The 15,054-nt window shown below is 40.7% G+C and overlaps 1 protein-coding gene across 3 annotated transcripts in view; it reads right to left on the minus strand.

Annotated features, from left to right (window-relative positions):
* The window catches only part of anks1ab (ankyrin repeat and sterile alpha motif domain containing 1Ab), a 90,748-nt gene that overhangs the window by 53,990 nt on the left and 21,704 nt on the right, over positions 1–15,054 (minus strand). For all 3 annotated transcript variants that reach the window (XR_008809739.1, XM_056272723.1, XM_056272722.1), the window contains exon 2: positions 9,314–9,386. Coding sequence is in view for 2 of the 3 variants with exons in the window: in XM_056272723.1 (XP_056128698.1) it covers positions 9,314–9,386 (73 nt within the window). In the remaining variant the exon portion in view is untranslated. The remainder of the gene's footprint in view (positions 1–9,313; positions 9,387–15,054) is intronic.

A 15,054-nucleotide genomic window follows, 5' to 3' on the forward strand; every position in this document is an offset into this window, starting at 1 on the left:
GAGTGCTAAAAAGTGGCTAGCCTTGTCGCCATATTCACATATGTCCCTTTAGTACGTCTCAAAAGGTATTCTGCTTTGGTCGTAGAGAGCAAATCATATTTAGACTGTAGTTTAACCTTTTTGATATACAGGTCTGGACTGGGAGAGTTGGAATACTCTCTATCTATGCTGAGAATTGCATCAATTAGCTCCTGATGTTTTTGTTTATTTTTCCTGGCTAGATGTATGCTGTACGAGATAATTTCTCCCCTTGTTACTGCTTTTAAAGTTTCCCATAATAAAGAGGGTGAAGTTGACTCAGTCTTGTTAATCTCAAGGAAGGCACTGATTCGTTGTGAGATAAAATCACAGAACTCCTCACTAGCTTGTAGTCCTGTATCGAATCTCCATTGGCTCTTAGTGTTGGGCGCAAATGCTATATCCAAAATAAGTGGAGCGTGATTGGAAATAATAATAGAAGAATTCTCAGTAGATTTCACAACAGAGAGAAGAGCCTTGTCTACACAAAAATAGTCAATATGGGAATAAGCTTGGTGTACCTTTGAGAAATAGGAGAATTCCTTTGTGACCGGGTGAAAAAACTGCCAGGGATCTATGCAGCCCAACTGACTCATGAGGGATGACAGTGTTTTGACATGGCAGAAGGTGTGAGTGTTCTAGGGTGTGAGCGGTCAAGTTTAGGGTCTATCACTAAATTCATGCCCCCCCTAAAATAAGACGGTGGGTATCCAAATTTGGAATATGGGAAAAAAGGGAGGTCATAAAATATGTTATGATCACTTACACGCAGATGAGTCTCTTGAAGGAAAGCGATGTCAGTGTTAAGCCCCTTAAGGTGTGAAAACACTCTGGATCGCTTTACTGCCCCCCCCCCAATCCACGGATATTCCAACTCACCAGCCTAATAGAAGACCCATCTGTTCCTCTCTGAAGTGTATTTGGATTAGCCATTGATCACGTCTAAAGCATTTAAGATAGAAACAGAAATGAGGTGACCATCCTGGAAGCATCCTAGGGACATTAACATAGGATGAAAAACATGAAAAACCTCCCAGTGCATTGCAGTAATAAATATTATCCCCCAAAAACAAAAACATAAATTTACACAGTGAATTAATTTGAAATCAATCAACAAATCATTTCCTAAGCTCGCCATAACAGAACAAGATGAGTTGCAGGATAGGATAGTACACAACCGATTTGCTATGCAGCGGATTTCGCCTCTTGACAGTCCAGAATATACACCATATGAACTCTTAACGGTTGAATAGACATTGTAACAGGAATTGAAGAGCAGACAGAGATAGCAGCCAACCGAACTGATAATGTTTTTGGAAAGAGAGAAGAGAGAAAAAATAAAATCAAAATAGAGAAGAGAAAAAGGGAAAAAAATCAATGAAGAGACAAAAAACAGTGCAAGTTGTTAGTATGAAACTGCTCAGGGGCTACCTCTGTATCAGACGAGATATATATACTCTGGCTAGATTGCACGTAGTAAAAGTAGCATAACACTTAAAAATAATAGCAATAACAACTGGAACTTTTTGAAGAAAAATCGGGAAATTAAAAAAAAAAGAATTAAATTAGCCCACTAGGGGTGCTACAGCTCACGCAAAGAAAGCGATGGATTTCAGCATAGCCACATACACACGCCCTACATAGACAATTTCCTATGAAACAATGCAGAAATGCAACAACGCAGAAAACAGTTAACGCTGTGGATGGGCCGTGCAGGCTAGATGGAAGCAGAAGTAGGTTTAACCCTTGTTAAACCTGCGCAATTTTAGCAAAACCTCAGGTCAAGAACGTCAGTGATATAAAACAATAGAGAAGATGACAAAGCAAGGACAATAAAACACTATCATATATAACATGAAATTCAAACAGTGCATGACTTAAATTAAAGTTCATATTCACCTAAGAGGCAAAATAGAACTAACTTCCTAAGCCTATTTAGCATTATATTTTACCAGCAAGGAGAGATAAAATAAAGACCCATATAAAGTCAAGTAAATCCGTGGTGTTGAACATAATGTGCAGTCTCACATATACAGCCAGTCAGCCACTGTATTATTTACTGCGCTATAAGCACCTATTTTGGTCCTTGCGGGTATCCATATGTGTGTGTATGACTTCTGCGCATGTGCAATAAAGTTCTCTTCCTGCCCCACCAAGTACGACTGGACGTCTAATGTTTGCTCCTGCAGTCTAACTCTACAAAAGTATATTAACATACCAAACAAGTATGTAGCTAGACATCCGTGACATAAATATGAACAATGCAACATGTTATGGGCCCAGTGCCATGTCTAGTCAGCGATTTAATAGACTTTTGTTTGACGGCGACGAGAGAGGATACGAGTTATGGGAAACTCGCTTCCTAGCCCACATGGAGTTGAGAGGACTCAGCGAGACTCTACTGAACGTGCCAGTTATCGCTGCGGGCGAAAATGCTGTCCAGTTGAGAGAAGCAGACGTCAAGAAAAACAGAGAAGCGTACGCGGAGCTGGTGCAAGTTTTAGACAACAAGAGCTTGTCACTAATTATGCGGGATGCAGCAGCCGACGGTAGGGCGGCATTGAAGATACTTCGGCAACATTACGCGGGCAAAGGGAAACCGCGCGTGGTGAGTTTATATTGTGAACTCTCAGCTCTTCGCATGGAAAGCAACGAGACCGTCACGGAGTATATTGTTCGTGCAGAGACAATATTCTCGTCGTTGAAAGGAGCCGACGAGAACATAAGTGACGGGTTGCAAGTGGGAATGGTAGTGAAAGGACTGCCGGACTCTTTCAAACCGTTCGTGGTTCATATTACTCAGAGTAGTGACAGCCTGACATTCAGTGAATTTAAGGCAAAACTAAGGAGCTTTGAAGACACAGAAAGGTACAAGCCGAGTAATGGTGATGACGGGGACAGTGTGATAAGAGCTGCCACAGCAGCCACCACCTCTCGTGGAAGAGGTAGAGAGAGAAAGAGCATGGCCGAAATTGAGTGCTTCAGATGCCACAAAAAAGGGCCTATGTCTCGAACATGTACGAGCATGCCTGAACCAAGAAGAGCGGAACGCAGGAGAGACGCGCGAGGCCGGGGGAAGCAGCGAGACGCCATCGCGGGAGTGACCGGAGCAGAGCAGGGTGCAGCGGGGGACCAGGACGGACGCTGGGGAGCGCACCGAGAGACAGACAGCACCCACCGAGAAATAGAGGCGGACGCCGATGACCGGGAAGGCAGGTCATATTGCTTCAAGATGAAAGAGGACACCAGGCCGGTGAGGCGGACTGTCAACAACAGAGGTTTGATGGTCGACTGTGGCGCGACGTCACACATGATAAATGACTTTACAAAGTTCAAAACAGTCGATAAAGGCTTTAAGCCCAAGAGTCACGCGATTGAACTTGCAGACGGGACAAAGGCTACCGGAGTTGCCAAGGCCAGAGGAGAAGCTGAAGTCACCTTAATTGACAGCGAAGGAAGAAAGGTGACAGCACGACTGAAGAGGGCCCTGTATATCCCGACGTTTCCTCAGGCCATTTTTTCCGTTAAAGCAGCCTCAAGTAATGGAGCAGAAATCCACTTCAAGGAAGGTGAAAATTGGATGGGGTATAAAAACGAGGGTACCAAGTTTAACATTGAAGTATTTGGGAAACTGTATTATTTGTCTACAGCTAATAATACTGATGATAATGTTGACGGATACAAAGGATGTCATGATATTGAAACGTGGCACAGAATCCTTGGTCATTGTAACTTAGATGATGTTTCAAAACTAGAAGGTGTAGTTGAAGGAATGATGATTAAGGGGAAAAATGACAAATCTAACTTCAACTGTGAAACATGTACACAAGGAAAATTTGTGGAGTCTAGAAATAGACAGGCTGGTAGCAAAGCTAAAGGAATACTTGAACTAGTCCATACAGATCTGTGCGGCCCGATCGAGCCTACTGATAAAGATGGGTATAAATACACCATAGCTTTCACAGATGACTGTAGCAGTATGACATGGACATATTTCATGAGGTCAAAGAGTGATACAGCTAAGGCTACCGAAAAATTCTTAGCTGACACTGCCTCCTTTGGGCAGGTGAAAACCATTAGGTCTGACAATGGTACCGAGTTCACTGGAGGATGTTTCCAAGATCTGCTGAGAGAAAATAAAATTAGTCACCAAACTAGTGCCCCCTACTCGCATCATCAGAACGGCACGGCAGAACGAAACTGGAGAACATTATTTGACATGGCACGATGTATGCTGCTAGAAAGTAAGATGCCAAAACAGCTATGGAGGTTTGCGGTGCAGACAGCTGCACAGATACGCAACAGGTGCTATTGTAAGCGATTAAAGCAAACCCCATACAGTGCTTTCACAGGGAAAACACCAAATATTTCCCATATGATGGTTTTTGGCATTGAGTGCTATGCCTATAGACAAGACAAAAAGAAACTGGATCCAAGGTGCGAGAAGGGCATTTTCATAGGATATGATAAATACAGCCCTGCATACAATGTATATTATCCAAAAACAGGAAAAGTGTCAAAGCATAGATTAGTTAAGTTCATACAGAAGAGCAACAGAGACTGCCAGACACAAACAGGTCCACACAACGATGGAGACAGCTATGAGGATATAGACTCATACGAGCCTGATGTAGTACCAGTTAGGACTGATGAGCAGCCCCAGATTACAGGTACAGGAGGTGAAAGTGGTACATTTTCTAATAACCAGGGGGATAGTGAGGGCAGAAACCGCTACCCAACTAGAGAGAGGAAGACCCCAAAATATCTTGAAGAATACCAGTGTAAAGCAGAATGTACTGACGAGCAAGATGTGGATTATTTTTATAGAGCTGTATTTGGGGTACCAAACACATTCAAGGAGGCCATGAGTTCTAATAAGTCTCAGAAGTGGGCTAACGCAATGGAAGAAGAGATTAACTCTTTAAAAGAGAACGAAACGTTCACATTGACCACACTTCCTAAAGGGAAAACTGTTGTGGGAGGTCGCTGGGTCTTTACGATTAAAGAGAACCATGATGAATCTGAAACATACAAAGCTAGATATGTAGCTAAGGGCTATAGCCAGATAGAGGGGATAGATTATAAAGAGACATTCTCCCCAACTGCTAACATGACGTCAGTGAGAATTCTGATGCAGATGGCGGCACAAGACGACCTAGTGCTCCATCAGATGGACGTGAAAACGGCGTACCTACATGCCCCGATGGACTGTGAGGTGTATATAGAACAGCCGGAGGGATTCATAGTTGAGTCCAACACTGATGATCGTTTGGTTTGTAAGCTGAACAAGTCGTTGTATGGCCTGAAACAATCAGGGCGCAACTGGAACAAACTACTACATGATCACCTAGTAGAAAACGGATTTATCCAGAATGCGGCCGACAATTGTGTATATGATAAACAATCTGAAAATGAGAAGGTGATCCTGATTATTTGGGTGGACGATTTAATAATTGCAGCCAACAACAACGACTTGATCAGTGAGGTAAAGGAAATGTTGAAAATGAAGTTCAAAATGAAGGATCTAGCGGAGCTCAAACATTTCTTGGGTATTGATTTCACACAGAAAAAGGGAGAAATCAAGATGAGTCAGGCAAGACACATTGCAAAGGTGCTACAGAGGTTTGGCATGTCCGACTGTAAACCGAGGTCAACACCCTGTGAGCAAAAGCTAAATTTTGATGAGGAGGGTGAGGTTGTAGATGCCACAGGTTACAGAGAGATAGTTGGCCGTCTGATCTACATAATGACCTCTACTAGACCAGACCTAAGCTGGGTGGTCAGCAAGTTGTCACAACACTTAGCACAGCCAAAACAACAACACTGGGTAACAGCTAAACAGGTGCTACGTTACTTGAAGGGCACAATTGAATATGAGCTATGTTACAAAAGAAGTGACAAAGACCTTAAACTAGAGGGTTATAGTGATGCCGACTGGGCGTCAGACCAAAATGACAGGAGGAGTACTACTGGGTACTGTTTTAGCTTGGTCAAAGAGGGCCCAGTTGTATCCTGGAAGACTAGGAAACAACCAACAGTGGCTTTGTCAACATGCGAGGCGGAGTACATGGCTCTAGCAGCCACTGCCCAAGAGAGCCTATATCTTGTTCAATTACTTCAAGGGATGAATAAGGATAGGCAGCACACACCAGTGAGAATATTCGAAGACAATCAGGGGACGATTGCTCTGTCCAAAAATCCAGTATGTAGGCAACGGAGCAAACATGTTGATATTAAATATCATTTTGTGCGAGCCGCACATATTGATGGTAAAATATCCATTGAATACTGTCCCACAGAAAACATGATGGCCGACGTGTTGACCAAACCACTGACAAAAGCAAAGTTTGAGAAGTTCAGATGTTATTTGTTTGGGGAAACATAGATAACCCAGAAGTATCAAACAACAATAAAGTTGGGGCTTTCCTGAGTTGTTATTCAAGGAATAATGTTACCGTTATGTTATGTTATGTTAATTACCAGCATAGGTAATTTATGTTTTAAGGAAGACCTGTTTTTCTTTTCATGTAAGTCTGTAAAGGTGAGCCTGGGTGAGGGTGTTGAACATAATGTGCAGTCTCACATATACAGCCAGTCAGCCACTGTATTATTTACTGCGCTATAAGCACCTATTTTGGTCCTTGCGGGTATCCATATGTGTGTGTATGACTTCTGCGCATGTGCAATAAAGTTCTCTTCCTGCCCCACCAAGTACGACTGGACGTCTAATGTTTGCTCCTGCAGTCTAACTCTACAAAAGTATATTAACATACCAAACAAGTATGTAGCTAGACATCCGTGACATAAATATGAACAATGCAACACGTGGCCATGACGCTTACTTAGCTTCGGTCATACACGAGTTATGTATGCGTTTTTGGTAGAACTGCTCAGCTTGCTCGGGGGAGTCAAAAGAAATGATCCACGCCGTTGAAGGTGATGCGCAGCCGGGCAGGGTATAGCATGCCGAAACGTACGCCTTTCCGAAAGAGCGAGGATTTCACCGCGTTAAAAGCGGTTCGCTTCTTCGCCACTGTAGCGCCGAAGTCCTCATAAAACTTGATGTTGTGGCCTCGATAGACCATATTGCGGTGTTCCTTTGCCCATTGCAGCGCTCTCTCCTTTTCGGTGTATCGATGAAAGCGCACTATCACGGGGCGAGACCCTTGGCGAGGCTTCGGTCCGACGCTGCGATGGGCTCAGTCAAGATCAGGGATTCCGGCAGCGCGCCTCCGACGACTTCCTTGAATAAATCTGCCATGCATTTTCTCGAATCCTGACCTTCAATACCCTCGGGCAGACCAACAACTCTTAAATTCTGACGCTTTGAACGACAAATCAGATGCTCAGCAGCCGCTTGAAGTTTAGTTTGCTCTTCTGTCATCGAAGCCACCTTAGACCGCAGCTGCACGACTTCTTGATCCAGGCTCGTAATGTTGTCCGAGGGTGGTTTCCATCTCCGATATAGTAGAGGTGTGTTTGGCCACGGTTGTGGTAATGGATTCAAGACCTGAATGATTCGGGGCGAGAGCCTCGTTCATCTTGGCTGTGAGTTCAGCAGTCATGCTTTTCCTGGACTTTTCCAGGTCAATGTTCAGCGTCTCCCGCGTGAGAGGGGGCCCGGTCGCCTTCTTGCTAACGTTAGCCTCGTCTTTGGAGAACAAAGAAGTCCGCTGTGCCTGACCTTTTCCCCTCGCTCGGGTTGACGTGGTCCTTCTGATGCAAATTAGACGATTAAATCAAACCGTTGCACTAAAGGTAAGACTTAAAATATAGCCGTAATTAACAAAAATCGCTGAAATTGTACGAGAGGCGAGTGCCACACGTCTTTCCACGACATGGTCCAACCGGAAGTCCCAGCTTTCTAATTTCTATACTACAGTGTGTCCACCGCGTGTGGAAAACGATTTGAAAATTTAAGTGAAGATATCGGTTTGCACTTCTTTTGTACAGTCTGGGTCTTGGGTCTCTTTCTTTTTTTTTCTTGATCAGTGAAGTGGGTTTAACCGGTGAAGCCAATTAGGGATCAGAGCTTTGCCCCGGGCTGTCCAATTCATAGAAAGAGTAGATTTAGTGTATTCACTAAACAGGCTAATTGGTTGCACAGGCATATACGCTTACATTTTGTCACCTCAAAATTCTACCTCTCTGTAAATTGTCTTTAAGGACATTGAAAACAGTAAAACACGAATAGAGAAAGACAATTCTATTAATAAAATTATTACTACTTATTTGTCTGCTCATTGTGATACCATGGTGGTTGCACACCCTCTATACACTGAACTTGCCCATTAATAGGGTTGAAGGAGAGGAGATAGCTGTATTGTAGGGGAAGATAAAAAGATCCTATCTGGCATTGCCCTGTTTAATTTGCAGTAGCAAGAACCCCGAGTCCAGTGTCCTTTCATTTGCCTCCATTTAATTGTTTCCATTTCCAATCTTGTACTTTGCCAGAACATTTTATTCTCTGCTACATCTCTCACTTTCCCCCCAATTACATTTTGCTGTCGGCAGCACATAATTAGTGCAAAATCAAACATAACTGGGGAAAAAAAGTAAAACTGATATCCAAATCTGGCATACTGGAGTTCAAAAGAGCACCGCCGGGCTTTCACACAACAGTGAATGATGACAGGAGGTAGGTTTACAGTGTATCAACTAAGAAGTGTAATGTAAACAAACTCAGCTGATGGTAGCTGCCCCCCCCACACACACACACACATACACAGCCTGAAGGATACTCAAATAAACTGAGAACTACTGAAACAGAACAGCGGGGGAAAATGACAGAGGGATTCTGAATTCAATTTCTTGCAAAGTGGAAACTTTGAAATACCACTTAGGGCAGTGATGCAGTAAACAAATGACAGCTTGACTCACTTTGACTATTAAGGATGAAGGAGCCCTCCATCTTTTTCTGGGGATGCATTTTGATATGAAACAGAGGGTCTATGGAGGAGTCCATTATGTATATGGATGTAATCACTCACAGGATGGAAATCCTTCGGTTGTTGCTATGATCACCCCCTTTTCACTCTGTTTATTCAGATCTTGTAAAATCTACATTCACATTATTATGTGGCACCAGGGCAAGAAAGAGCTTTGTAAATGTTTAATGAATAAGATTCCCTCAATCCCCCAGACTCAGGTGTCATGTTGAGTTACACAACCAATAAATTAGACAGTGTAGAATTATATAAAAAAATAAAATAAACGTACTTTACATTGGATGAACTAAAATCTATTGTTAGCATATGATAAAATGGTTTGGAAATGGACCATGAACTATTAGTACCTGTGCTGGGTGTGGTCCGTTGGCGATGTGTTGTGTCAATGCCTGCTCCGATCAGGTTCATGATTTTCTCAATCTGTTAAAGAGGAGACGTATGGGATTTTAGAAATATGAAACCCATGCTTACGAACCCATGCATTTTGTAAACATTTCAACAACTTAACAGAATATAAATATCACTTTACAGAATACAAACAAACAAAAAATCCTGTTAAATGTACACAAGGGTCAAACATTTGTGATCATTATTGCCACATTCGAATGAATGAAAACAACCACATTGCCGTCCAACATCTAATAACCATGCCACAGGTCACAGCATGGCATTATGCTACAAGAACATGGGGAAGGTGTTTGAATCTAGGTGAAGACTTGTTCACTGGAACTGGGAGTACAGCGGTAAGGAGGCGGAGTGCTTTGCAATGATGGATTACGAGCAACGGGCCAACGTGAACTGCAATTCAATGACCACAAGCACCAGTCAGCAAGAACACAGAGGGGCGATAAGGTGAATTACAAACCTCAAAGCTCATTGAAAATTCTGAAGCACTGAGTGCCCTTGAAAGCCCTGCAGCCACATCCAAACGGCACAAAACCGCTTCTGGGAGATTCAGAGCTGCTACACACGTTTTGCCCGGTTGGTATTTGACTGCCCTCTCATACGTGCAGAGGTGTAAACACAAAGACGCAACAACCACTGCAAGGCTAGGCGAACACAACACTGCTTGCTGTGGAATAAAGGAAACAGGTGCTAAAAGAGAGGGCTCGGAGCCAAGAGCCAGTAAGTAATTTCTGACTTTCCGGGAGGAGATAGAATGCATATTTTAATCATTACCAACCTTATTATTAATTTTTGTACCAATACATACATTTTAGTTCAAATGTCAACAGAGTGGTTTTGGTAGATACAGTAGATCTCAACAAGAGATGAAATTCAATCTACAGCACTACATGGAGTAGTTGTCTTTCTATCCATCAATATTTATATCTACCTATTAATACTCTCAGCGAAATGATCTCAGTGCAGCCATATTCATATTCATATTACTACTACCTGTACTAAGATACTGTACAATTTTACTTAATTCTGTGCATAATAGTGCTTGTTTATTTACAGCATTCGCTAGTCCTCACCAAACATTATCAATATTAGTGATGAAATGATTAGTAGGTTAATTGATTATTTGATTGACAGACAATCGGTTCCAATTTTGGTAGTCGATTAATCGTTCTGAGTCATTCATCAAGTAAAAATACTAAACATTTGTTGGTTGCGGTTTCATAAGTACTAAGATGTGCTTTTCTTCCTCTGATTTAGGTAGTATATCATTGTAAAATAAATACATGGGGAGGTTTTTTTTGGCTTTTTTGAGGTTTTTTTTTTTTTAACAGTTTTAAGACACCACTTCAGACTCTGGAAACTAAAGATGGGCTTTCACCAGTATTTTTGACTTTAAACAGACTAAATGATTCATTGAATAAAAAAAACAAAACAACAATGGATTAATTGATAGTGAAAATAATCCTTAGTTGTAGCCCTGCCTGTCATTATCGTTTTAACATTTTCTCTGTCGCTGTTGTTATGTTTTGTCTAACCGAGACAACTTCGGGGCGGCATGGCTCAGGAGGTAGAGCGGGTCGTCTAGTAATTGGAAGGTTGCTGGTTCGATCCCCGGCTTCTCCAGAGAGTGTCGAAGTGTCCTTGAACAAGACACTGAACCCCTAACTGCTCCTGGTGAGCAGGTTGGTGCGTTGCACGGCAGCCTCCACCATCAGTGTATGAATGGGTGTGATGAATGAATGGGTGAGGCATACACTGTAAAGCACTTTGAGTGGTTGGTGGACTAGAAAAGCACTATATAAATGCAGCCAATTTACCATTTAACTTCTTTATATGTGGAAACATACTTGGCCAAGAAAATCAGCTGATTCTGATTCTTATTCTCAGGGTGTGAGTGCACCAACAAATGTGAAGCCATGAGATGGGCTCTTGTTTATTCTTCCTATTTGTCCCTCTCTTCCACCACCAAGAAAAAGAGTCAGAAAAAGAAATATCCTGCTCGTTTTGGGGGGATTTACTCAAGACAGACATGCTCTGGAAGGAACACATGTAATTATGACAAATGTGCAAAAAGGATCAGTTTACACTCCAGTGAGGCTAAAATGAATACTCGAGTCCTTACCGGAGGTGTCATGCTTACAATCACATCAGATGTTTTCAGTTTAAAACAGGAGAACACCTTGGTACACGCTACAATGGCCAGAGCAAATACACAGCGCAGGGAATAAATGGGAAATAGATGTTACTTACATGAAATAACCCACACATATATGACCTCCCGTCTAATTTGAAAGTGCATTCAGCTGAGAGCCATCTAAGTGACTGGCTAAACTCAAGTTGGTTAAAATTCGAAGTGCAAACCTGCACCCCATCAGCGAGGGGGCTAAATTTAGAGTCGTTTCGGTACACTGCCCAAAAGAAAGAAAAAAACAACCCAGTGATGATATCTGCAGAACCATTTAACTGCAAAGTCCTGAAAAGCTGAGAACCTGCTTTGCTTTCACCAGTGACACCAGAGACAGTTAGGGTTATTTAATGTAATATTTAGTGTTTGAGAAAGCCCCTATGCTCTTTGCTAGTGGCATCAACACTGTAGAGGGGGTGGGGGTGGGTTTGATTAAATTGAAAGTCAGGCACATGGGACGCGTGGCATATGCCTTCAGCGATGCAGACCTCCCATATTCCACTTTGAATTAACCCACTTACATCCTATATCATCATACATCACACACACTCGCCCCCTACGTATGCACGTACGTGCGTGCACACATTGAAACTGACGTATTTCACCCATTTTAAGGAGGTGGGCTTCATTACAATTAGCTGAGTAAACGTCAGACGAGCAGCAGTAGTGGCGTGTCTAACTCTTCAGATGATTTAAGGGACTGGAGGATGAGGAAGAACATTATTTTACTTGCTTCAAAAAAATAAAAATAAAGTAGGCTTCGTCAGATTAATGTCATTGCAATATTTAACATTTGCTTTTGGCTTCGCGGTTTTTAATCGCAACATGGATTTACCGTGCATGTTGAATCATGAAAAAAATCGCTACTGATATCAAAAGAGTAAACTGTACATTTAAACAAGTTGTTTTAGTAATAAATTGATATGCACAACCTTTTTCAAAAGACAAATATCAGCCCTGGATGAAAGTCTACGTTTGTGCAAATTTGTGACATTTCTGCGCCACCACTGCGCCCCTGCTGGTTGAAGTCTGCCATTGGCATGCAGCCACGAATGCATGTGTCCAAGTAGTTTAGAAAGAGTTGGATTTTCCTAAAAAAAAACAAAACAAAAAAACAACAACAATGGATAGCCTCATATAAAAATAATCCCTCTCGATCATCATGTATGACCCACTAGAGGCGTGTTGCGGTGTCTGTACCTGCAGAGACCCTGTCCTCTGCCTCTATTTTCTTATTTTGCTGTGTTCGAGACGTTTCTGGCCGTTAGCCTTTGGACAGTGGGTGTGTAGCCCCCAAGCATAACAGCGTGCAGGGTGTGAGGGCGGGACTCTATAACAACATAGTGACCTGATATTAGATCAAGATCGTATGCACGCATCCAAGAGGAAGCTACTACAATGGTAGACACAGCGCCAAACCCCCCCTCCAAAAAAAAAAAAAAAAAAAAAAAAACGCAAATATAATGAGGTGAAACACCAAGCCGGCAAAGCTCGCCCCAAAATGAGAGTGAATCTGGGGTTGGTTTTCACCCGCTGACGAGCACTGAAGGAGAGGATGATAATGAAGAGCGACGCGGAGTTGCCCTGTACACTGGGATGTGTTCTGGTAACTGTGGTGTCATTGAGTCGGGGGGGGGGGGGGGACTTTGAATGTTGCGTTTACAAACCGCAGCCAACAAATTCTACTCATTGTGCCTTTGAAATATGGGGTGCCGTTTGTAAACTTGAGTAGGAACACATGCCTTTTTTTCCGCAGATTTAGAAATCTGGTAGTATAAATACATCCTTTCTTTGGAAAGATTTAATTTATAAATCTAACCCTTGAAAGAAGACATTTAAATATTTGTTTTAAATATTAAATGTCTTACAAAATAAATATTTAGCGAAGATTAAATATTCAAATTATATATAAATGTTGTATAAAAATAAATATTTAGTTACAAATTAAATATTTAATTATATTTATATATAACACATTGTTAAATAAATATTTAATCTCATTTTAAATATTTCTATGAAATCTTAAACCTAAATGATAATATAAATATTTAGTTCAAAAACAAATATTTAAATTAAATCTTAACTCTGGAACTTTCGATTAAATATTTAAGATACATCTAAATGTTCATTTTACAGTTTGCCACATTTAGCAATTTGCTATGGGAATCTACATTCAAATTAAATAAATCTGAAAAAGTACATAGCCAAGATTTAGATTTAAGTTAAATATTTATTTCTGAACCAAATATTTATTATATAAGTATGACATTTAACAGCAAGCTAAATACGTTTCAATGATACAGATATAACATTAACGTAAATGTCAATTGTTTCAGCAAATATTTATTTAGCACAACAGATTTAAGATATGAGCCAAATATATATTTTCTGTTCAAATATTTAATTATGTGTCTTATATTTAGATATGTCATATATTTAGTTAGATATTATATATTTATTTATGATCACCGATTTAATATTTAAACCAAATATTTGAAATTGGCGGTTTTTTCTTTAACTTATAAAATAAATAGAGTAAATGAGCTTTTTATTTATTTTAAGATACATTTATCTCTTGTATAAATAAATGAATAACTATTTCCATTACATTTAATTTAATAAATCTGATGGAATAAATTATTTTCTTAAATATTTAACTTAAATGTTAAATCAGTTATTCTAAATAAATATATAGCAACCTGCTAAACATAACATATCTATTTCAGGGATAATATTTAGATATTTAGTTAAGTAAATAAATATTTTGTAAACCATTATATATTTAAATGATATGCTATTTCTGTATTTAAGACACAAATATTTAAGACTGTATTAAATATTTATATCACATCTTAAATCGGAGGTTGATAAATAAATATATAACTTAAATGCTAAATGTTGGACTTTACACTAGGCAGGATTTATTAAATTTGAGTTATATGCTAATTAACCCCACCCACCTCTGAATCGCTGGGTCAACTAGGTCCTCTGAAAGTGAGAAATGCTAGTTTCGCAATGTTGGCAGCAGAGACAGCGTCTTAAAACTTATGTGCTTGCTAGAGTAGAATAACAACCAACTATAGCAAAAATACAGATACAACTAAGTAACGTTAGCGTTAGGAAACATAACCTAACATTATCCCAGCTCACATCTGCGATGTTCGCAATGTTGGCAGCCATGTTCGTTTTATTCAATTGGAGAGACAGCGTCTAGCAACTTGTGTGCTTGCTATAGTAGAATAACAACCAACTACAGCAGAATTATGACAGCCGTCATAATTAGATGTATTCCAAACGGAGCTATTTTGTTCTAGTGAATCTTGGGCAACAGGTGGGCTGCTAAAGCAAAGCTACACTAAACGATACTGTTTGACTGGCCTGCTGTGAGTAGTAGCCTAACTTTGGTGTAAAATCACTTTGGACCAACAACTTATTTTGTGTCACATTATAAACGTTTAAACTTTAAACCGCTTTCAGGTACGCTCTTTTTTTATGTTT

This window comes from Lampris incognitus, chromosome 2, assembly GCF_029633865.1.
Source record: "Lampris incognitus isolate fLamInc1 chromosome 2, fLamInc1.hap2, whole genome shotgun sequence".
In the NCBI taxonomy this organism is placed as follows: Eukaryota; Metazoa; Chordata; class Actinopteri; order Lampriformes; family Lampridae; genus Lampris; species Lampris incognitus.